This window comes from Acanthochromis polyacanthus, chromosome 21 (assembly GCF_021347895.1).
Source record: "Acanthochromis polyacanthus isolate Apoly-LR-REF ecotype Palm Island chromosome 21, KAUST_Apoly_ChrSc, whole genome shotgun sequence".
NCBI lineage: Eukaryota > Metazoa > Chordata > Actinopteri > Pomacentridae > Acanthochromis > Acanthochromis polyacanthus.
Window position 1 is genome coordinate 2,972,168 of NC_067133.1, and position 23,097 is coordinate 2,995,264.

General features: G+C 40.5%; 1 protein-coding gene across 1 annotated transcript; it reads left to right on the forward strand.

Moving 5' to 3' along the window:
• The first annotated feature begins 3,177 nt into the window (after window positions 1–3,177).
• On the forward strand, window positions 3,178–21,557 carry engl (endoglin, like). The gene is made up of 17 exons (XM_022210785.2): window positions 3,178–3,655; window positions 5,048–5,168; window positions 5,626–5,798; window positions 6,857–6,994; window positions 7,462–7,636; window positions 9,248–9,419; window positions 10,458–10,602; window positions 11,307–11,499; window positions 11,697–11,860; window positions 13,957–14,112; window positions 16,339–16,419; window positions 16,506–16,760; window positions 16,881–17,363; window positions 18,395–18,536; window positions 18,607–18,708; window positions 19,757–19,868; window positions 20,929–21,557. Exons 2-16 carry the CDS (start codon window positions 5,099–5,101, stop codon window positions 19,864–19,866), a joined length of 2,559 nt encoding a protein of 852 aa, XP_022066477.2. The 5' UTR covers window positions 3,178–3,655; window positions 5,048–5,098; the 3' UTR covers window positions 19,867–19,868; window positions 20,929–21,557.
• Window positions 21,558–23,097: the final 1,540 nt, after the last annotated feature.

Below are 23,097 nucleotides of genomic sequence, written 5' to 3' on the forward strand. Positions count from 1 at the left end.
GCCCCAGCAGACAGATGTTCATGTAATTTTGTGTCTTGGTCACACTGACATCAGAATGCTTGATGTCTTGAATCCCACAAACGCTCGGATGGATTTAGTGGATCAATCAAACAGGTAAAATGTAATTTGAGAAAAATATCCGAGCAGCCGAGGGTCCCAGGTGGTGTTCTTAATAGTCTCCTGAAATGAAAATCAATTGAAATATTCCTGTAATTATTAACAGGAATCACGTGGGCACAGAAGAAACATGCTAACTGACACACTGGGTGAAACTGTCAAAAAACACTTAAGAAAATAGTTATTTTTGTGACAAAACAATGTGCAACAGTTTCGCTCACAGTAAAGACGAGTGGAAACAGAAATGTGACCTGGAATTTGGCTGCATATTTCGTTCCGTTTGCAAAATGTCACAGATTACTCAGGAACTCTGTTCAATGCACCGATGTTTTTGAAGAAGAATAAAGAGAAACCCACATCCACAGCATGGTAAATCATTTTTGGGCAAACAGACCATTTGAAATGATTAGGAATTCTTGAATTTGGACAAATAATGATACCAACTAATTAGTTCAGTCTGTACCCATGTTGTACAGCTGGACAAACTGCTCTGGTGTATAAACAGAAGCACTAACACAGAATAAGAACGGTAAAAATTGAAGCAGCAGAGGTGGACGCACCCTGAAAGATCCTCTAATGGACGCTTGAGTCATTCCTAATTGGTCCCCATATTAAAAATTCCAACATTACGGTAGAAATAAACATGTTTACAGAATGGCACCAAAACTATTCTGGCCACTATGGCTAATTTTCTTGTTTGTGAATTATTCTAGAACTGACCTGTTTGAACTCACCTGTTTTATTATTTGAGTTAAAAGCTCAGATAATAAATCCAGACCCATAAAAGAGGTCAGAAGAACAGAACTTAACTAAGGCTATAGGGAACTAAATAACCCAGCACCGACTGCACTGATTAGACAAATTCATAAAAGACTCAAAATATATTAAACAGAAGGGAAAGTGCACATCTACTGGCTGAGCAGAGCATTTACAAACAGTAGGGGGAAACATAAGTCACCTACACCTAAACTAGCAACAAAAACCCACAAAAAAACAGTGTGATTGCTCTGAATAATCAAAGGAATAACAATAAACAAATGGAAAATATCTAATATCCTAGCACAAATTAAATAAATGAAGTAATATTTAAAATCCAGCCAGGTGACCACAGCTGCAGAAGAACAGACACCCCACCACTGGTAAGGCCAAAAAATTCAGTACAATTTAAATACATACTTAACACACAACAGTTACGTACATGTGCATGGTAAAAATGGAAGTTTAGTGCTTCAACAAAGGCTGAATAAATTATGTAGGATGTTTGACATGATACATGTGGTGTTTATTTTAATCCAACCTACATCATCAAGGTTGTTTTGTCAGTTTTTAAGGTAGAAAGCAACTTCAAAGCCACTCAAAATTGTTTTCACAGCATTATTTTTATTAGAAATAAACTGAAAGGGGTTACTTGCAGTAGTAAACCTACGGAGAGTTATCACATGAATCTTCTATTTATCTTTCAAAAACATCTCATTGCTGAGCTGTCCAAGTCACAATTTTTGTTTCACTTTCACTATTCTCATAGTATAATTTTTGCTCCGTTTCCAAAGAAAAATCTGTAAAAAGAAAATGAAAGCACCGTACACCACCTCCTCAACGTCTGGCACAATATAATTGGAAACTGGCAAGTGGACAAAGTGTAGCATTTAGCCGTTAAAGAGACAGATTTCCCACAGGAGATGGTGGAGACCAAAAATGGAGCTAAAAGAAGTGTGAAAATGGCACACAACTCCAAACAGACGTTAATGATGCTCTGTATATGTTCAATATTAGCAACTCGGAGATGTGGCAAAAAAGAAACAGGACATCGGTTGCAGTTCACACAGTAAAGAAGTATATGACAGTGTCGCCTAACATCTCAACAGTTCAACCGACTTCTGTCTTTCTCTTCACAGGTGGGTTTCTTGCTCCAGTCAAGGAGTCTCTGTCACAGAATGAATCTTGAGCAAAGGTATAAAATCCAAAAGAAACCCTTGTCATGCTGAAAGATGTGTACAAGAAGCAAACAATGTCCTGTTCACGTTTCTAAGAAGTTCAGAGGATGATGGAAAACCAGGACGTCCCTCAACAAAAACTGATGCCAACATCCAGAAGGTCAAGGTGTGGATCGTAGACTGACGGTCAGAGTGATGGCTGATCGACTGGGATAGAATAAAGAGTTGATCAGGATCATCTTATTGGATGATTTGGACATTGGAGGCTCTGCTGCTTGGTCCCAGGGTCTTCTTGGAAGAACTAAGTCTCATCCACAGGGAAGATGTTGTCCAGGAAGTCGTTGCCCTCAGACTGCTACACAACGTCCCAGGACACATCAACATAGCGAATCTTTTAGTCTTCGGAGAGCGGTTTGGGCACCAACAAATCTTCTGGATGCCCAAATACTCTGATGTTCTTCATGACTGTGTGGCTGCTGAATCATGTGATCATCAACCAATGTCCTGTTTCTTTGTTGTCACACCTCATACTCACTAAGAAGTTTGCTATATTAGATTAAAAATGTTACGTTTCACAAATTCTTTCAGTCAAAGCAAGTGTGAAATCAGTGTTATGTCCCTTTAAGAACTCTTTGGACACAGTCTTAATGACTTCCAACATGACTGCAGAAATTTTATTTATTTATTTCGAGACAGTGCACATTAATGAACATCTATTTAGATAGCAATAGATGTAAATAAGCCGGATTATAGCAACAATACTAATTTAAATCCGTAGTCCATTGGCAGGTAAAAAGAATAAGACAATCAGTCACAGTAAAAGGACACCAGGTCAAAATAAAAGGACAATATTCACAATAAAAGGACAATAAGTCACAATAAAAGCATATTACAAAAAGTACACAAAAAAGTTACAGAAAATTAAACTGCATTGTTTGGGGTTTTATTGCCTTTATATTAAGTTTTCCTATGAAATTCAAAACCTGACCTGGAGGAGACTGTGTTACCTTTAGTTTTAAACTGAAGAAAGAAACTTTTGAACTCAAAGTCAGAATTATGTGTAAAATCATCTTTTTCTTTAATGTCCTAAAGACTCAGAGGAGACTTCATTAGTGTGTTGTCCCTCCATCCCCTCCTCATTTCACCTGCCAGTCAAACTCCAGAGGTCCGGCCTCCTCCTCCTCCTCCTTCCCTCCTCTTCCCTCCTTCTCTCCCTCTGGTCCTCCCTCCTGTTGCCATCTACGCGCGGAGACGTTTCCAAAGCCTTTTATTCCTCTCCTCGCCATCTCTCTCTCCACTCTGTCACACCATCCCTCAGTCCCTCCCATTGCCCCTTTAATTGTGTCCTTACAACTTGTTCCCCCTCCTTCAGTCCCCCTCGGTGCGTAAAATAGGAGGAACGTTCCCCACAAGGCGCTCCTCAGCTGGATGAAGATGCGCGGCGGAGAGCGGGGAGGATTTTTGCGCGGCTGTACATGGGGAGAGTGTGTGTGACTTAAGTGGTTGTGTGTTTAGGAAATGAGGTGGGCGTGTGTGGAGTTGTGAAGCCTGAAGCCACAGCTGGATCAGCAGAGAGTCCGTCCCTCTGCGCCTCAGCGCCGCAGGTGAGTCCAACTTTTGCTCTCATGTTCGCTCCAGAAAAGTGTCAGCTGAGGAGAAAGAGGGTCAGAAATCCTGAAGTGCACTTTAGACACGACAAATATAGAGCAACACCAGCTGGATTCCAAGCTATTTATTGGGGAAACTCAGTTATTATGATAGCAACATGGTGGGAGCAATCCAAACTTTATGGTGGAATATTTTTAGTTGGAAAATGACATTATGTTATGAATTTTACACTGTAAAAATGACAGTTTTGTAAAAGTTTTTAACTGTGTGGAAATTTTTACAGTTCATGTGTATTATTGCAACTGCAGAATAACTAGAAAAATCACAAAAGTATGAATTTATTTGTTTACTTTTACAGCATATGACCAAAATATTGCAGTTTCAGTGTAAAATTCTGTTTGAATCAGACAAAAATATCAATTATTTTACAGATATATGACATAATTTTCACTGTTTTGTGCATGCTTCAGTATTCCGCGTTTTTTTTTACCACATTTTTTCTTGCTACTTGGCTGCCAGAGTTTCATTTTTACTGCTGTTTCATGTTTTTTTTTTTTTACAGTGTTTCTCAGTGTACATAATTTATGATGCAGATATTTGATCTGATCTACAGCTGTTCATAAAACTGCACGGATTTGTGCCTTTTCTTGAACCTGATCATAATGTGGATTGATATTAGAACTGATTTTCATGCACTTTTTGACTTAAGGAAGCTCATTTCTGCTTTTAAATGAGAAAAATGTCTGGATATTAACAATAAATATGTAAAGAAGCAATGCTTATTTACACTAAAGTCAAAATTATGAGATGTAAATGTACGATGAAAGTATATCTGTGGAGGATACAGTTTTTATAATGACCTGTTGCAGGTGTGTTTGTGTTTTTGTCATTTAAAGTGTGCTATCTGTACATATTATATACAGGAAACATTTTGAAATTTTTTTTTTAACTTTAAAGGAAAATAACTCACCTGAGCTGAACTGAAGTCAAAAATTAGGTATCATTTTTTAACTAATCTGTTTTTTTTATCTATTTTTCTTACATATCTACAAGATTCACTCCATATAATCAGTCAGTGTGTCTGTAAAATGTCAGAAAAAGGTTCAAAAACAAGTTAAAAACCTGTTAGAATTTCCCTCTGTGTTGAGATGATATATTCATATTGCTTATTTCAAAATATCAGTCAGACGCTTAAAGATAATTTATTCATAATCTTATATGACAAAGAATGCCATCATTTGAGAAGCTTTGTGAGCAAATAGTTACTGATTGTTTCTTTTTTATTCACACTTCTCATATCTGTGTACTGTGATGAAGTTATTTGTATTCATTTGTCAAAAAAGGAACCGACTGAGATGATGTATCTTCATGTATGATTGTGTTCATAGGATTCTGTAAGCAGTGCGGTCACGTTAAGTCAGTCCGGTAGTGAACCTTTCATGATGCCTTCACTGTCAGGGGTTGGATGGACTGTTTGCTGTCTCCTTTTGCTCTCTGGGAGTCCGTCAGGTAAGAACGTCATTATCCAGCTGGAACAACACATCCATTTACAGACAGAACAACAGCAATGATGAGTTTGTTATAAAGACCTTAGTGTCAAAAAGGACATTTCCGCTGCCTGAAAGTCGTTATTCAGAGCGTCAGAATGAAACTGAAAATTGTTGAAAAGTTTTCTGTGGGAAAGTTTCCAGCCCCCTCAGGCAGGGATTAAAACAGATGCAGAAACATCAGTCTACTGTGTCGCTCAAATATCACAGAGAGAAAGAGAAGAAAAACACAAAGAAAGAAAGATGAAGAAATTCTTGAGGCCTGAGTCAACAGAGTCTGCATGTAGGAGCAGAGGATCGTTCTCACTCATGTTGTTAGTTATTTTACACTGAGGAATATGAAATGAACTTTTGTTTCAGTGCCTTCCAGTTCCAGAACTTCTTCATCAGGCAGTCCTGTATCTGTTGTCCCTCCGCAGCTAACAGTTTAGAGCAGCGATGTTCAGCAGCTGGTTCAGTCGGACCCCAACATCCTGTTCAGGGTCAGCTGGAGAAGTTTGAGGCAGGTCCAGGCTGCGCTGCCAGAGAACGTGGGAACAAAGAGACTCATGTCGTAGCATTGGGAAGAGTGACAAACAGCCCCGGAAATAAGGTAACTGATGAAACCTCACAGAGGGACTAAAGATAAGAGTCTGAACTGTAGCTAACTGTTTGCCAGGTCTTTGTTCAAATAAGGTGTAAAAACTAGGGATGTCAGTTATTGGCTTTTTCCCAATAACTGATATGCCGATATTGCCCAACTCTCAATTTCCGGTTCGGATATCAACCAATACCAATACCGCATGTTAGTCAGGCACAGCAAGCTTGCTACTGTAGCCACACTTGTTTACACGCTTCACGACGCAGTTTGATGATGTCATCTTTTGCATGTTGGTAAATCCTGGCAAAATCCAAGCATTATTTTATCAGCTTTCATGATAGCCAAAAAAAAAAACGATCACGATGTTGACCAATATTACATTTTTATGCCAATATCGGGCCGATGATACCAGTGGTCCGATATTATCGGGCATCCTTGGTAAAAAAAAACCAACCAAAAACCAACAGAAAGTGAGAAAACTTATAGATACAGAAATGTACAGTAGAAATTTAAAAAGTGGAATATATCGATCAAGAATATTGCTCAGATAACCGTATATTTTATGTCCCTTTTTCTGTTATTTTTGGTTTCAACCATTTACAATTTAATTTTATTCGTATAGCTCCAAATCTGTGCATTGTATATCACGACGTGAAACCTAACCATTCCCAAGATTCCCTTTAATTAGAAGAGAAAACTCCCTTTTAACAAAAAGAATCACTTTTTTTTTAACTAATCCAGATCATAGTAAGGTAAGCTCTTTACGAGAAGTCAGCTTGACATTGCAAGAACCAAAAAGAGGTCCAGTTGTCTTCTACTGAAACACTTAGGATTACTTTTGAAAGAAAGAAAGATTTGGCAGAACCAGGCCTCTTAGGGTGGCCATCTGCCTCGACTGGTTGGTGTGAGGGTAAAAGAGAGAGAAACTGATGCATTACGATCAAGAGAGCAGTAAACACTGGGGAGGCTTTTAACAGCAGATCAGAAACACATAGCTCTGGAATCAGAACTACAAAATGTCTGGCTTTACACATTTACCTCACTGCCTCCCTTTTCTCTCCTGTCTCCAGGTGACAGTGCTGCTGAAGCCTTTGTCTCTGTCGATTTCCTCCCTGAGACCCATCAACCTGCTGCTTAGCTCTAAACTCCCAGTCAGCTGGAGGCTGGAGACTGAAAGGCTTCCATCTAACCTCCCAGTGTTGGTGCAGGTCGGTTACAGCATCATTTTTAATTCTCATTTAACTAAGCACACAGAGTTCCTCTCCTGGCATCAGTGAAAGCCCTAATACTTTATATAAAAATTATTAGACACAGTTACCAAAGCTGACATGTAACTTTACACCTTTAGCTTAGTGTACCTGATCATGCACAAATCAGTGAATATGTAAATTGGTTCCCACGTCTCTCCATCCACTGCTCTGCCTCTTGCCTGTACAGCTATGAGTCTGTTCACAAATTGAAGAAGAAGGAGAAGAAAATTGATTAAAACTGTTAATAAAATGATCTGTGTTAAATGATGCTTTTATTCACCTGTCCGCCTTTTATACTCGACCGACTGGGGTGAGGTAAAGGGGAGAGACAAAAAGTACTGCACAGAGAAACAGACAAAAACACACTCTGTGGACATGGTAATGGGATTTAAGAAATGTGTCGCATTTCTGTTTCCATCTGCTAGGTGTCCTCTAACTCCAGTGTAGAGTCCAACTCCCTGCATTTACGTGTCCTGAAGGTTCATTCGTTACCTTTTCGTCCCCGTGCGCTGCACCGCTGGGCTCTGAAACACCATGGCAACCTGTCCTCTCTGACGCACACAACACATGGCAATCGAGTCTACCTCCGCCTGGGAGAAGGTGAGCCTCCATGAATCCAGAATCCTTGTCATGACAGCTACGTGGTGTGTTAGGATGAACGTTTTGCAGCTGGATAAAGCAGGAGACTTGAGGCGAGATAAGGCGCAGACCAACCTACTGTTCATTCACCGACATTCACATTACAAAAACACAAACAGCAAACCAAAAACAAAAAACAAAGCAAGGTGGTTAACTGGTGTGTTGTGGCGCTCCTTCCCTCTGTCCTCAGCCTTTTATAGTCAGCCCCTAATCAGCTCCTACCAACATAAGGGTTAACCAGAAATAATCAAACACAAGAAATTCACAAAAATATAACATATCTCTGCTTTTAACAACATTAAAACTAAGCATCTATTTCCTAAAAACGACTACTGACATCCTCATTAAGCAATGCATTTATTAGGACTGTCAAAATTAACGTGTCAATGCAGATTAATCCATTATCGTGATTAACCATTATTAAAAATTTTAATTCAATTAAGATTTATCTGCAGTGCAGAATGACTCAAAATCTTTGAAACAAATTTCGGGCAGTTTGTCTAAGTAGACTTACCATCACACATGTGCAAATGGGCAGTTGATCCGATGGTGGCAGAACCAAGCAACTCCACATGGAAAACGCTAAACAGCATTTTAATCGTGTTTCTCATAGATAGATAGATAGATAGATTGATTTGAAAAATGCGATCAAAATCTGAGAAAGAGCCTGAGTAAGCATTAATTTTTACAAAAACTTCAATGAGTACAAGATCAAGTTGCATTTTTGGGAAAGAAAGACACATGGTGAGATCCGGTTGTACTTTCACAAGAACTAAACACAGTACAAGGCAAAGAAAAAGACAGAAAATTAAACATTATCTCAGTTTCATGTGGAGATAAACCATGTGATTCATCTGATTAAAATTTTTAATCGATTGATAGCTTTGGTATTTATTTTATCACCTGAAGAGATTACTACTCCCCCTCTCCTCACCTACAATTGGTTCCTCCCGGAACCTTTTAAAGGTGTTTCAGCTCATGGGGACTCTTTTGGCTGGAACACCTAAGGCAAGGAAAGAGGTGAGTCATCTCAAACTTTTCAGTTTACACATTGTTAAATTAATGCCACATACCCATTTCTATACTCATTCAGTTATTAAGTCTAATCACTTAATCATGTTACTAAAACTGTTATTTTCTTTGTCTTGTAGGCCTCACTAGGGTTTTCTCCCAGTGTATGTTAGTCCTAAAGCTACACTCATTCAACCTATCCAACAGTCATTGTGTTGTGTCTTACTATGTCTTTGTCCCAGAATGTGAACTCCCATATGAAGCTGACTTTCATTACATGGTGCTTTTGTGTATAAGATTTTGATCTAAAACTTTAGTTGTTATACGCAAAACTAAAGGGTTAAAATTTAGAATATGTCATTATGTCTTTGCTTGTGTGTATAAATGATTATTCTAAACATCTGCACTCTAGACTCTGTGGGTTAAAACTCAGGTCTTTATCTCCTCAGCATTTCCTGTCTCTGTTCCAACCAGACACAACACAAAGCTCAGCTGAGGTCTGATGGACCGTTGAGAAAGATCTGACTTCCAAACATCTCTTGCTTTGTCTCCGTATCGCAGATCCAACGTTGCCTGCTGTGTGCCAGCTGCAGTCCATGTTCCTCTCTCACAACTACATGACCTCTGACCTGCAGCAGCAGGAAGTGCAGGGCTGCAGCGACACGCCGGCCGGAGGATCCAACCCTGAAGTTCACGTGATCAAACTCCATTCAGCGGGATCAGGGCTCTGTGGGTGAGAACATGCATCCTCTGAAAGTCCTGGCAAGAGCGTAAATGTTCTTCTGTTATGCGGCCATAAAAAGTTAAACCCTGGTTGTGGTCGAATAGTCCGAAAAATTGTGTCTTTTCCTTGGTCTCAGTAGGAAACGCCATGACGTATACTAGGTTGTGTAATCATCTAATGCTGGATGTTGTTAATGTGACATGTGACGTCTCATTTTCTCTTGTAAACGGTGGACCAGCATATTCGATTCTAAAAGAAATAAAAAAGGAAGCAATAAAGCACCGTTAATTGCATTTAGAAGGTCCAGTTCCAGTCTCCATACCCTAAGGCAGAAGCACTAAACACTTACAGAACTACCTGGTGTCAGAGATTTAGTGCTTGAAGCTCTTGAGGGCTCAGTTGGGTAAAAAAAGAAGAATGGGACACGGTATTGTGACAGCACAGGTTTCTTGAAAACAGTCCATCACCATTACAACTAAAAGTGATTTTTTTCCCCCTTTCATTTGCAGTTTGATGAGATGTTCAGTTGATCTCCTCCTGTTTGAGACATTGTGTTTTCATGTAGCTTATACATTTACACAACCAAAAGTCAAGGAAGCCATGAACATCTGGAAATCCCGCTGATGTTTGACTGAAAGCTTAAATAACCCCTCTGATTTGGAAGAAATAATCGCAGCAGGGAACAGCCAGGTAGCAGTCCCTGTTAGATGCACTTCCTAGTGGGATTTCTTCTCCACCATCAGTGCTTGGTTTGTGTACATTTTGTAGGAAGCAGGTCGACCACAATCGTACATCACCAATTCACGCTATGAACAAGTCCCTCAGGAAAGTCCACAGATATGTCGACTCACGCCGTTGAAAATCCCACTTCAGAGCCTTCATGGACGTAATGATTTGACAGTGGTACAGCCCTAACGTCTGTGAATCCACAAGTGTGGAGACTGTGATTGGTCCAGAGAGTTCAACCAGCTCTTATCATAGCTACAACTGAGATTCTTACACATCATTCCACTCAGCCCATCTTTCCTCTCTCTACGTGTCCTTCAGCTCTCTGCAGGTGGAGGTGATTGTCTCTCTTGTGCCTCCGGTGGCCAATTCAAAGTCGCACAGGGTTGTACTGATTCTGAGCAGCTCGGTTCCTGTCAACTGGGCCATCGTTGCTCACGGTGTCCGAGGTCACGTCACTGTTCATGTAAGGGAAAAACACATCGCATTTCCAGATATTAGTTTAGGAATTTGTTTTTGATGTTCAAACGTTTGGGGTCACTTAAAAATGTCCTTGTTTTTGAAAGAGACCGTTTTTTTTTTTCAGTGAAGATGACATTAAATTTATCATAAATCCAGTCTAGACATTGTTAATGTGGTAAATGACTATTCTAGCTGGAAAATGTTTAATGGAATATCTCCATAGGGGTACAGAGGAACATTTCCAGCAACCATCACTCCTGTGTTCTAATGCTACATTGTGTTAGCTAATGGTGTTGAAAGGCTCATTGATGATTAGAAAACCCTTGTGCAGTTATGCTTACACATGGATAAAAGTGAGTTTTCATGGTGACCCCAAACGTTTTGTACAGTTGTGTATATGTCAACAACTGCTGTGTTTTTTTAGGATACATGAAACAGCTGTAAAATGACTAGACTGTTTTTTAGCAGACACTGCAGCAAAGAAAACTAGTTTTCTTGTAAATTGGGAAATTTTGGCTAATGTGGACCCTCATTATTTTAGCTAATATTGTGCATACAGGCTGCATGTTTTTAAATCAAACCATGCAGATTACCGCACAGCAAACTTAGGACTGTGTAATGAAGTACCGGCCATGCACAGATCTTACATGTTGCACATCTTCTGGCTTTGATCATACTTTGATTTTGTTTTTCCATTTCTCTCCACAGGCCTCCAACAGTGTGTCTCCGTCCTACCCAGCTGAACCTGGCCTCACCGTGTCCAGCACCCTGAACTCCGACCTTTCCACCATCACTGACCTTCTAATGTGGGCCGGTCAGAGCGGCTACTCCAAGGTGACCTCGTACACCGAGGCTGATCTGGCCAATCGCTTTGTGATCCAGCTGACCGAGGGCGGGACAGGTCAGGACTCCTGTGTGCCTCTTAAACATCTCATTTTTTAAATCAAGGCTTGTTTTTCCTTGTCAGGCTTGAGAGACGAAAGCAGAATACTTCCTGCACTGCATAATGTATACATTGAACGAAGGGTTTTTGAAGTGTAAGTGTGAGTGTTTAACATCTCTGCATGGCTGCCTCCGTGTCTCCTGTCTGTACGTCAGAGGAGGCAGTAAATCCCGTGGTGGTGAAGCCTCCCTGGGCGGAGGAGCGCCGGCTGAGGCAGTGGCTGAACGGTGGAGGCCAAGCGGGAGGAGGCGTGGAGAGTTTCGCGGTGAAGTGTGATGACGGACGGCTCAGCGTGACAGTGGACCAACGCATCCTGCAGGTATTCATACCTCAGTATCAGATACAGCGTAAACACGTCGTAAAGGAAGGAGCAGGATTCCCTCCTGATCATAGTCGACCCAGTAGTGAAGCAATGTTTGAGCTGCAGCAAAGACTTTGAATATGAAGCAAATCTTAACATCCCAAATGTTGTAGGCTTTACAGGACATGAATGAACAGTTTTTAACCATCTAGCTGAATTTGAATGATTAAAATATTACAGTTTGCGAAAACAGAAGCAGTATTCTTTGCAAGAAACTGCTCCACTAAAGGTTTTAGTCAATAAGAAAAGACAAAAAAAATCCAGCTATTCACTGAACACCTTTGCACTTGACAGATTGCAACATAGAGTAAATAAACCCTTTTACCTCCTGCTCTGGTTGTAGGCACCAAGGTCCTGTTATTGCACTTGAACTTGTTTTATTGCTCTTATCCAGGTTGTTTTCTCCTGATTAGATCCTTGCTTGTGTTGTATCTACTCTCAGATGGACGTCGCTTTAGATAAAATGTCGCTTGAAAACTTTTTTGTCTAATTTTTTTCTCATTTTGTATCTCGCTTCTATCGCTTTGTGTCTCATTTTTGTGATACTTTGTCTTGTTTTTTGTCTCATTTTTGTAATATGTTGTCCTGTCTTTGTTGCCCCCATCTCCTCCTGCTTGACCCTTGTCATTTGTCTCATGTTTCTGTCATTTTGTGTCTTGTTTTGTGTCGTTTTGTGTTTCCTTTTTGTCTCGCTTGTGTATTCTGTCTTATTTTTGTCATCTTGTGTTTTGCTTCATTCGTTGTTTTGTGCATTGCTTTTGTCGTTTTGCGTCTTTTTTGTCTCACCTGTGTCGTTTGTCTCCTTTTTTGTTTTGTCATTTTTTGGTCTCGTTCGTGTCATTTGTGTATTTTTTTTGTCGTTTGCGATTGTAAAAAAAGTCAAAAAAGCTGCACTAACCAAGCAAATGGACCTGAATTTGTTTAAACTAAGCAGGTTATATGTTATTATGTAGCGTTTCAGTCACTTTATAGCTGTGGACGATAACTATACAATAAGAAACGAAGCACAAAGGAGAACTTACAGCTGATAATTACATTAAATGTCGGTAGAATGAAGACCAGAGAGGGACAGTCGGTTCAGTCCCGGTCAACAGCAGTGGAAAATCACTGAATGCTTGAGTAGCCAGAAGAAATTTTGTAAAATTACCTGCTGCAAAATGGTAGCTGTAGAGATGAGTGTTGATGATTCTCAGCTCCTCGTTAGTGTGGCTCATCAAAAAAACCAATGCAAGTCCTCATCTCGTCACTCCTAGGAAATTTAAATAGAGACGGAGCTGCTGCTATGCAAATTAAGGGCATCCAAAGAAGATGCTTGTGCTGCACGAATCCACAGCTGACAAACAGTAGGCTGTAGAAGAACTCGCGATGTGGCAGGAGAACCGCTGATGCTAATGCACTAGCAGCAAAATATGTGTCCAGGTATCACTGAGTGATGATGTCACGTTTGTGTGGATGATTCTTGCGCAAAAGAATTACTTCATTTTAATGGTTTGAATCCAGATTTCACTACTTTTACCGTCTTTCGACTCATTCTTCTGGTTTCTGGCCCATAACTGCACTGTTATAGCTCACTCTCATCATTCCCTCTTCTAGCATCAAGCAGCTAATTTACAATTAAAAAAAACAACTCTGATCATGCTTTTGCATGCTACTCAGCCAAAAATAAATTACTAAACTAGTAGAACATTTAGCCACACGATTACTGTTTTCTGAGGAGCGGAACAACAGTGAATATTAGAGTAATTTGACTGCAAATACTCATGTCTTATGTATGACAGCTGAATGTGGCTTAAAAATCTATGTCAGTTTACAAAAAGCAGCAGTGAAAGTCATTTCTGTGCTAAATTTAAGATGTCATTGTAGTTGAGGAAATGTTTGTTGAAAGGATTTAGTGGGTTTAATGTTATTTCTCATTGGTGTGAAGCTGCAGTGTTGGATTTGTAGCCTGCTGTATCTGATCATTTCTAGATCCTAAAATGTTCCTTGTACTAGTTTCTGTGTGATCGCGACCACTTGTAAGTTCCATGGCCTCATATCGGTGCTCTCTCCTTCAGAGTTTGTCCGTCCCGGTGGCTGCTGTGACTCTGCAGGACCCGACATGCCAGGCTCAGTCCAACGGGAGCCATTTCCTGTTGGTGTTCCCAGTGATTTCCTGTGGGACCGAGGGCCTGCTGCTGGGAGAGCCTCGAGGGGTGCAGTACTCCAACATGGTGAGAGAAGAAAGCCTCTGGGGACGCAGACGTTTTTTTGGATTGTTTCTCAAATCCTACATATTGCTTTGTTTCTCTTATAACTGATTTTTATCATTCAAATGAAACTGAATTACAGGAAAAGTTTCAGATTATTGTGGATATACTGCAGTCCATACTGACCAACACACACAGATGGGTTGAAAAGGAGCAAACACCAGAAAGAGTAAAACTCTTGGCACCCATTGGGGAAAATATCAGAATTTCAGATGAAGTCAGAGTCTTATCAGACAGTGGTAAAAACAAAAACATGTGGTGCACAACGACAACTTGGAATTGTACTAAGTGGAAGCTGTGCTGGTGAAACTTGTGACCCGGGTCATCATGACCAGAACGTTGCTGAATTATAAAAATGGGTCTATGCGCAGAGGCAAATTAAGTGAGAGAAAATCTCTGCTCAGAGGCAGAGCAGGAAATTGAAAGGAAGGATGAAGACAAACAACAGAGACATGAGGTGTATGCGTTGCAACACTGAATTAAAAATATGTTCAAATGTTGAGAGTGAGAGAAAAATCTGTACTTGGCAGAGCTACACAATGCATTTTCTAAGAAGGCTGAAAACCACCGATTTATTTTTTAACAATATGTTACAATTTAAAAGCTTTATTAGACATTGCTCGGCCAAAAAAAATCACACACTCTAATATTTTGTTGGACCATCTTTAGCTTTGAGGACGGCACTCATTCACTGTGGAGTTGTTTTGATAAGCTTCTGCAATGTCACAGCAGTTATTTCTGTCTAGAAATGCATTTATTTTCTATTATATTATATTGATGATGGGAGAGTCGGACCGCTGCACAAAATCTTCTCCAGAACATCCCAAAGATTCTCAGTGGGGCGGAGCTCTGGACTCTGTGGAGGACAATCCATCTCATGCTCCCTGATCCACTCATTCTCAGTGTGATCCCCATGAATCCTGACATCATCATCTTGGAACATGAAGAAAAACTCCATTGATGTAAAGACCTGGTCATTCAGTATCTTCAGGTATCAGCTGACCTCATTCTTTGGGAACAAAACGTTGCTGAACCTGACCAACCCCAGATCATAACCCTAACCCCTAACGGCTGGTAGGCACTAGCCATGATGAGTTCATCACTTCATCCGCTTCTCTTCTTACCCTGTTGCCCCCATCACTTTGGAACAGGGTAAATCTGGACTCATCAGACCACATTTGTTCCTTGAAAATGATGGTTCTTCACTATCCTTCAAGTTTTAATGATGCGTTGGACGGTTCTTATCCTGATTTTAGTAGTTTCATCTCCTGAGTTGTTTTCTTTGCTTGATACAGGCCAATAATTTGACCCTTCTGAGACAGATTAACATCCTTTCCATGACCACAGAATATGTCTTCCAAAATGGTAGTTTAAGAAATGAGAAGCTCCTCACTGCATCAGCTCGGGTTAAAGAAGTTGTTGTAGCTGAAACGTATTCATCACTGCAGTAATTATCCAATGGAAGGCTCTTACCTATTTGCTTAGTTAAATCCAGGTGGCAACTTTTTTTTTGAAGGGTGGTATATTTTCCATGGTGTCAGATCCTCATGTTGAAAATAGCTAAAGAAATGTGATGCAGAAAGCGCAATGTTTCTCTCTGAAATCCAGATGAGTTTAGGTATAAAAAAGCAGTACAAAACACTTAAGTAAAGTACAAGTACCTTTAATACGAGTACAGTAGTTACGTAAATGTATTTCATTACTTTTCATTCCTTCTCATTTTCTGTCTGTACCTCCTAGGGCAAAATATCAACAATAATAACCCTAAGCCAATAGGTTAATACAGATGAGCTGATAACATGATCTCTGCCATCTTTTTGGACATCTGACAGTTCATCTGGTTAAAACAGTTAACGAAAGTGGCGAGTTTATATTATTATCAGCTGCTAAAATGTCCCTTGCAGATGTCGTGCACTTGAAGTCGTATACCTAAAGGAGGCATGGAAACAGAAAACAGTAGAGGACCTAAAAGCCAGCCTTGTGGTACACCACAGGTGACCTACCACAGTCGATGAGGCATTACTAACAACACTGATTCACTTATTAGGGAATGTTCTTGTAATTTTTAACTTGTAATCTCCTCTCAAGTGTGCTTTATGTCGCTCAGAATGAGAGCTACTTCAGAAAATGTAAGAGGAATTACTGTTAACAGCAGCTCACTGTGTTTCCTTCTTTATCCTCTCTGTCCAGGTCTTATTATGGAGACACATACGACAGACCTCTCTGGCACTAAATGAGACAGACGAGCCTAAAAATCCACTCGGCATACATGTAAGATGTCTGTGTCTTATGTTCTCCATTTTCTTTCCCGTGTTTTCTACCTGTAATTTCCTGTTGTTGTTGTTTTTCCCTCCCAGTTTAGCTGTTTGGCTGCTGTTCCCAGCCCCTCCAGTCTTGTCGCTGATGCCAAAGATAATGTAAACACTCCTCAGACAGGACTGGTCCCCTGGGTGCCCGAAGGTCCAGGATCTGATCCCGGACTGAGCCGCCTCCCAACACCCAGACACAGATCTGGGCCTGTTCTTCTTTTAGAGCTTTTTATTAACGAGCGCTACGAGCAGAAGCGAATCGGCCCCTGTGTCATTACTGCAGATCACCGTGTCTATGTTGAGGTCCGTGTATTTCTGCTTATTTGTCATGTTCATGCACAATATCATGCCAGCATATTGCAAGCCAAGACTTTGTTTCTAAATTCAATTTCCTCATCACCATTTCCTTGTGTTTAACTGCAGATTTCAGCCAAAGGGCCCCCTGCAGACGTCGTACAGCTGAACTCGTGTGTCGTGTCTCCTCTGTCAGACCCCAAAAAATCTCCTTTCTGGGCTGCAATAAGTGACGGCTGTTCCTCAGATCCCTCACTGACCCTCAGCGCAAAGAAAAAAGAGGAAGAGGAGGAAGAGGCTAAAGGTGATGGTAAAGTAGAAAAGGAAGAGACAGAGGAAGTGGAGAAAGTTCATCACATAACTGAAAGAAGAGGAAGAGAAGCAGTGATTGGCAAGAAGACTACAAGGGCGGGAGAAGAGGAGACGCAGCCGTTAAGGTTTAGTTTCATCCTGAGGCCGGTTTATAACAACTCCATTCAGTTCCTCCACTGCAGCCTTCGAGTGTGTGTCTCTGACCCAACAAAAGGGGAACTTACAAAGGATACGGTGAAGAATGAATGTCAGGGGAAACTCCATATCCCTCCGCTAGTATTTAAATCATCAAGACATCAGGTAAAGAAACAACGAAGACATTTCATATCACAAAACTAATACGTATTAAAGTGTCTTGTCGAATTCACCTTGAAGCAGTAATTCAGTGTTTGGAAAAAATGTGCTTTTTTTTTGCTTTCCTTTGCATTTTTGTCTTCTTAGATTGTGCATCAGTGTGCTGTCTTTGCCCTTCTTTTTCTTTATTAGAAAAGACTGTGCATCATCATCTAATCTATGAATATTCTTCAAACCAAAACCTGCGAGAAAGAGTTGTTTTTCTAAAACTGTCAAACTGTTGTAATGTAGACAGCAGTGTTTTTGTTGGGCAATAGCGAGAACATTCGACTTTGTAAGTTTGCAGACCTGTTCTGTACACAAACAAGAAAAGGCTGTTCATTCCCCCATATGGCATTGTCAGAAATGCAGCATATTTTATCAGTTATTGCTTATCAAAAATCACGGCAACATAGAATATGTCCATTTAATATAGATGTACCCACAAACAAAATGACATTGCACTGTTATGCATGTGTACGTTATGTACGGATACCGAATCGCATGATCTACATATGTAGCGGGCGGTGGGAATTTATCTGACTTGGAACAATTTAATCAATTGTTTCATGTGTCATTTCTGACGGATAAGTCCCGACAAATCTGCAGTGGTCAATTTGTAGTGGGATCGCAATCATGTGTTCACTTGTCGTCATGGTTCCAGTGACGCTATGCTGCTATCTCACAATCATATGGAAATCCTTAACAAAGCCGTGGATCCAGACTATAAGGCGTATCACTGCCAAAATCTAATGAGGTGGTCCTTGTGACATTTCTGACCTTCCCTAAAAATTTCATCCAAATCCTTTAGTCCTTTTTTGAGTAATGTTGCTAACAGACAGACAAACGTATGTCAATCATCACATAACTCTGCTTCGTTCCTTGGGGGGAGTGAAATAGCTACAAAACACTAAAGTAAAAAAATGTTCGCCAGCAGGTATCATGTCACTGCAACACTACAACTAACCTAGAGATCTTCTTCTATGTTTCCATTTCAGTGTGAGACCAGAAACCTCTCCAGACCCATGGTAGTCACCCAGTCTGTGAGCTCACTGGTACCCAAAATACAGCTGCCTGCTGGTCCAAGAACCAAGAGGCTAAGTGTTGTCCCGGTGGTCCGTCCAGACCCGGAGCACAGCAGTGAGTATCATCCATTCATGCAGTCATTTTACTGGTTTACACTTTAACCAGCCTCACACTGTGTCTCCAGGCTCCGTGGTGCAGACAGGACCAGTGATAGGAATCATCTTTGCAGCCTTTGTGATGGGTGTCAGTCTGATGGGGGGGCTGTGGTGCATCTATAATTATACAGGTAATGCACAGTAAGCTGCCAATGACATTATCATTTTAAATACCAAATCATTTGGTTAAAAACAGAATATCTAACACACATTTAAGCGCTACCTTTGTGTTTTGTGCTAATTCTTTCATATTAGCATGCTAATGTGTATCATTTAGCTAAAAAGATTTTGCGTTGTTCAAAATTCTGTCTATAAGTGAAGCTGTATAATTGTCTGGATGTCCACTACTTAAAAGTTGAGAAACACAATTTTAACATATTTTTCACACATGTATATCACAAGTAGCACATCATTTGTCACATTTAATATTGACACTGATTTCAAAACGTCATAATTTCTGCATTTTGGGTGTAATGTTGAAAACATTGCTGGTTTTTTTGTTTTTTTTGAGAATAGTGCTTTCCTTGCATGAAAGTTAAGCTCCAACTAGACTGTCAGTGATTTACTGAAGACAATAACAGCACGCTTTCACTTTGGAAGCACAAAAAACTAATCGTGCGTCTCTGGAGATTTCCAGCGTTCTGGTCAATATAGTTACAGGTCCCTGGAACACAAAGTTTTGCTTCAACAACTACTTTGATTTGTGTACATCAACCACAGTTTACAATCAGAGATACTCTGTGAAGGAATAATTACTCTTTCCCTATTCTAAAGTCGTAATGGCCTTCAGACAGACTGCAGGAGGTCAGATATTCTCTATTCTGACGCGGCGAAGCAAACTAGTTGTCTCCATATTGGTCTGTAATCTAAATCTGACCTTCTCCCAACTACAGCGTATACCCAAAGATCAGAGAGAATCCTCAGAACTGATGCTGGCATTGCTTGCATGTACTGCTGCTCTGTCAGTGTCACTTCTCCTCATCGGTAAACCTTCCTCACAACCTAAGTCATCTGAGTTTCCGGTGTGTCTCTCTGTTTGCCTCCTCATCCTCTCTCGACCTAACTGAAAGTCCACAGCACATTCAATAATAGAAAAAGAAAAATCAACATGAATTGGTGTTTTGTCTTCTGGTATTATCTGAGAAGACAGTATAAAACAACTATATGTGTTCTTTGAAGGGTCACGCCAAGCATCTGCAGGAGAAGGTCCTCTAACAGACCAGACTCCTGTCAGTCACAGCATCTGGAGTCCAGCTTCACCGTCCGATCAGTTCTCCAGCTCAGTGTAGAGGTAAGACCTGATGAAGGAAACTGCAGGTTTTCTGTGTTTTCTTATAAACCGCTTTAGAGCAAATAAACTATGTGGCTTAGTGTGGTCAGAAGGTGGCGGCATAGACTACATTACGCAGTAGAGACATCATAGTAGATGTTGGAAATAAAACTAAAAAACCTTAAAGAAGAAGAAAATCATATACTTGGAAATTTTTTTGAAAAAAAACACTGTTTATGGAGTTACCTCTTTCTTTTTTTAGTTTCTACTGTGTGCAGCTCTTCTGGCAAAGATACACGTATTTGAACTTATACTCATTCAATACAATATAATTATTAAATACTTTATATAAACAAATGGTGAGCTAGTCGCTTTTTGTGGCCTTGATTTTGGCGGCAGTTGAAGAAACACATGGGCATTAGGTAACTGAACACACACTACCGGTCAACAGTTTGGGGTCACCTGGAAAATTTCTTGTTTTCCATGAAAACTCACACTTTTATCCATGTGCTAACATAACTGCACAAGGGTTTTCTAATCATCAGTTAGCCTTTCAGCACCATTAGCTAACACAATGTAGCATTAGAACACAGGAGTGATGGTTGCTGGAAATGTTCCTCTGTACCCCTATGGAGATATTCCATGAAACATTTCCAGCCAAAATGGTCATTTACCACATTAACAATGTCCAGATTGGATTTCTGATTGATTTAATGTTGTCTTCATTGGAAAAAGCTGCTTATCTTTCAAAACTAAGGATGTTTCTAAGTGTCCCCAAACGTTTGAACTCTAGTGTGGACTATTTTTGCTATTATTTTCTTGTGTTTATAGTTTTTCTTTCAAATTATGCCCTCAAAATGCCATCAAAACATAAAGAAGTGTATCTGTCTCTATGCCCTTTGTTCAAATTCAACACAACCTGTAACTACAGCTGTCAAAGCTGTGCATTTAAAATAAACTGAAGTGGTTACAAACTCTGCCAGTTCCAGATAATGTATGAGCATTAGCTGAGCACCTGCAGATTTTAACTGTGATGTGCCACATAGCTCTGAACAGTTTTATTCTTTTATCTCCTTCTCAGGATTTCCTCCTGCAAATCTGAGAAACTGGAACTGGGACAGAGGTTCTAACAACTTATGTGTGTGAGAGAGCACAGCTGCCAGTGTGTGTGTGTGTGTGCAGAGACATGTTTGTGCAGCGCTCCTCATGAGTCTTTGCTTCGTAGCAGAAATGTGAGAGGACCGAAAACATGTGAATACAATAGCACCTACTCATCGCAGCGTTCTGAAGGATCAGATGTTTGATTCAAAGCGAAACGTTTGTTGTTCGATGCAGCGAGCCGTTCTGCACCGAGTCGTTGCAAAACTGGCAGCGCGTCGTGGCATGGACAGCCGTTTCTGGATTCAACAGGATCTGATCATGGTTGGACTGACTCAGACAGAAACCACATTAACATCATCATCGCCTTTAGAGACTGAACACGAGGTTAAAGAAGAATCAAGAGGTTACAGTGCGCCCGTTTGAAGAGTCGGTGTTTTAGTCATTTTTACTACTTGTGTTGTAACTGTGAATCAGCTGGTTATTCAAGCTACTTCTGTGAATTCTGTCGTTTTTATGTGGCAAATAAGACATTTTAAATGTGCTGAGGCCTGCGTTGGCTCGCTGTTTGGCTCAAATATAATGTGACTCAAATAAAACAAAGAAAGTTCATGTGCCGAACATCATAACTGCAAGAAACGGCAAAATATTAAGAGAAATGTTGGGTTTCTCTTACTGACTATTGAAAATAAAGGCTCCAAAGTAGAAACTCAGAACAACAAAAGTTAATAACCGAGTACTTGTTTCCAATCAGGCTAACTGCTTTATCATTGTTACAAAATACATGTGAACAGCAGAACTTTCTCGGTTTTGTGTCCATCTACATGTCTGCATCATGGCTCCATGTAGAAAATAGTCAGAGCAATTCAAACAAGAAAAGCACCCAGAGTGCAATTCTCCGCCAAGGCTGCTCAGTCGTTGTATCATTTCCAATGCATAAGTCTGTAGCAGTGGATTTGTAGTTGGATCGCAATCATGTGGTGTCAGCAGGCAGCTGACGTAGCATTCACTTGTTGTCATGGTTACAGTGACACCGTGCCGCTGTCTGCCAATGGTACAGAAATCTTTAACGAATCCGTGGATCCAGACTATAAGCTGCATCACTGCCAAAATCGTATCAGTTGGTCCTTGTGTCATTTCTGACCTTCCCTGAAAATTTCATCCAAATCTGTTGGTCTATTTTTGAGTAAAGTTGCGCACAGACAGACGGAAGGACAAACATACGCCGATCGTCACATAACTCCACCTCATTCTTTGGCAGAGTAAAAATCTGATTATTAGAATTCACAAAAAAGCGATACAGGAAAATCAATGACCAACTGAAAATGATTACTTGCAGCAGTAATCAGGAGTTATAGAACCAGTGGTAGGAAAGAAAACGAGTTGTTTATTCATTGGCACTAAAGAACATAAAACAAAGTCTGATGAATATTGGGAGCACATGCTGTGGTCAGATGAGACCGAGATAAATTAGTTAAACTCAGATGGGGTCCAGGTGTGACCCTGTTTAGGACTGCTACAGTGAATGTATATTCCCAGCAGTGAAGCACAGAGGTGGATGATATGGAGCTGCATGAGCCAAAAGGTGTTGGACAAGATGAGGAATAACACAACACGATAACGATGCAAAGCACACTACCAGAATCACAAAAGAGTCTCTAAAGAAGTGAAAATTGTGACCAAATATGTCACTTAACTTGAATCCAGTAGAGCACTTTTGTTTTGTATTTTAAACGTAAAGCAGCACAACCCTAGCCTAGCCGCACTAGACAACCCACAGCAACGAATTTAATTCTCTGCCAGGGTGGGTCTAGTTACCCTCCATAAGGCTCGAGGTTGGATGCTCCTAAAACTGGCCGGACCAATCACCATGAAGTGTAGAGTCAGAAGGCGGGCGTAACTAAGTGACGACAGAGGCGCAACGATTCTGACAGAAACAACCGGAAACAACTAGCCTAGCCGCGCTAGACAACCCACGGCAACGAATTTAATTCTCTGCCAGGGTCGACAACAAAAACGACAACAGTCGTTGAGCTCCATTAGCACCAACTCTGAATAATCTTTCTGTTAACATGTCTAATATACTTGAGCATCACCCATTGACTGTATAAATAAGGCTTCACCGAACTACCGCATCCTCTGATTTCCAGCG

What these genes read in the sequence shown, in the direction of transcription:
- engl (XM_022210785.2), top strand. Translation starts at nt 5,099, where the DNA reads ATGATGCCTTCACTGTCAGGGGTTGGATGGACTGTTTGCTGTCTCCTT. An exon ending in GCTCTCTGGGAGTCCGTCAG is followed by an intron (nt 5,169 to 5,625) that starts GTAAGAACGTCA and finishes GTCCCTCCGCAG; the next exon opens with CTAACAGTTTAGAGCAGCGA. An exon ending in TTAAATCATCAAGACATCAG is followed by an intron (nt 17,364 to 18,394) that starts GTAAAGAAACAA and finishes TTTCCATTTCAG; the next exon opens with TGTGAGACCAGAAACCTCTC.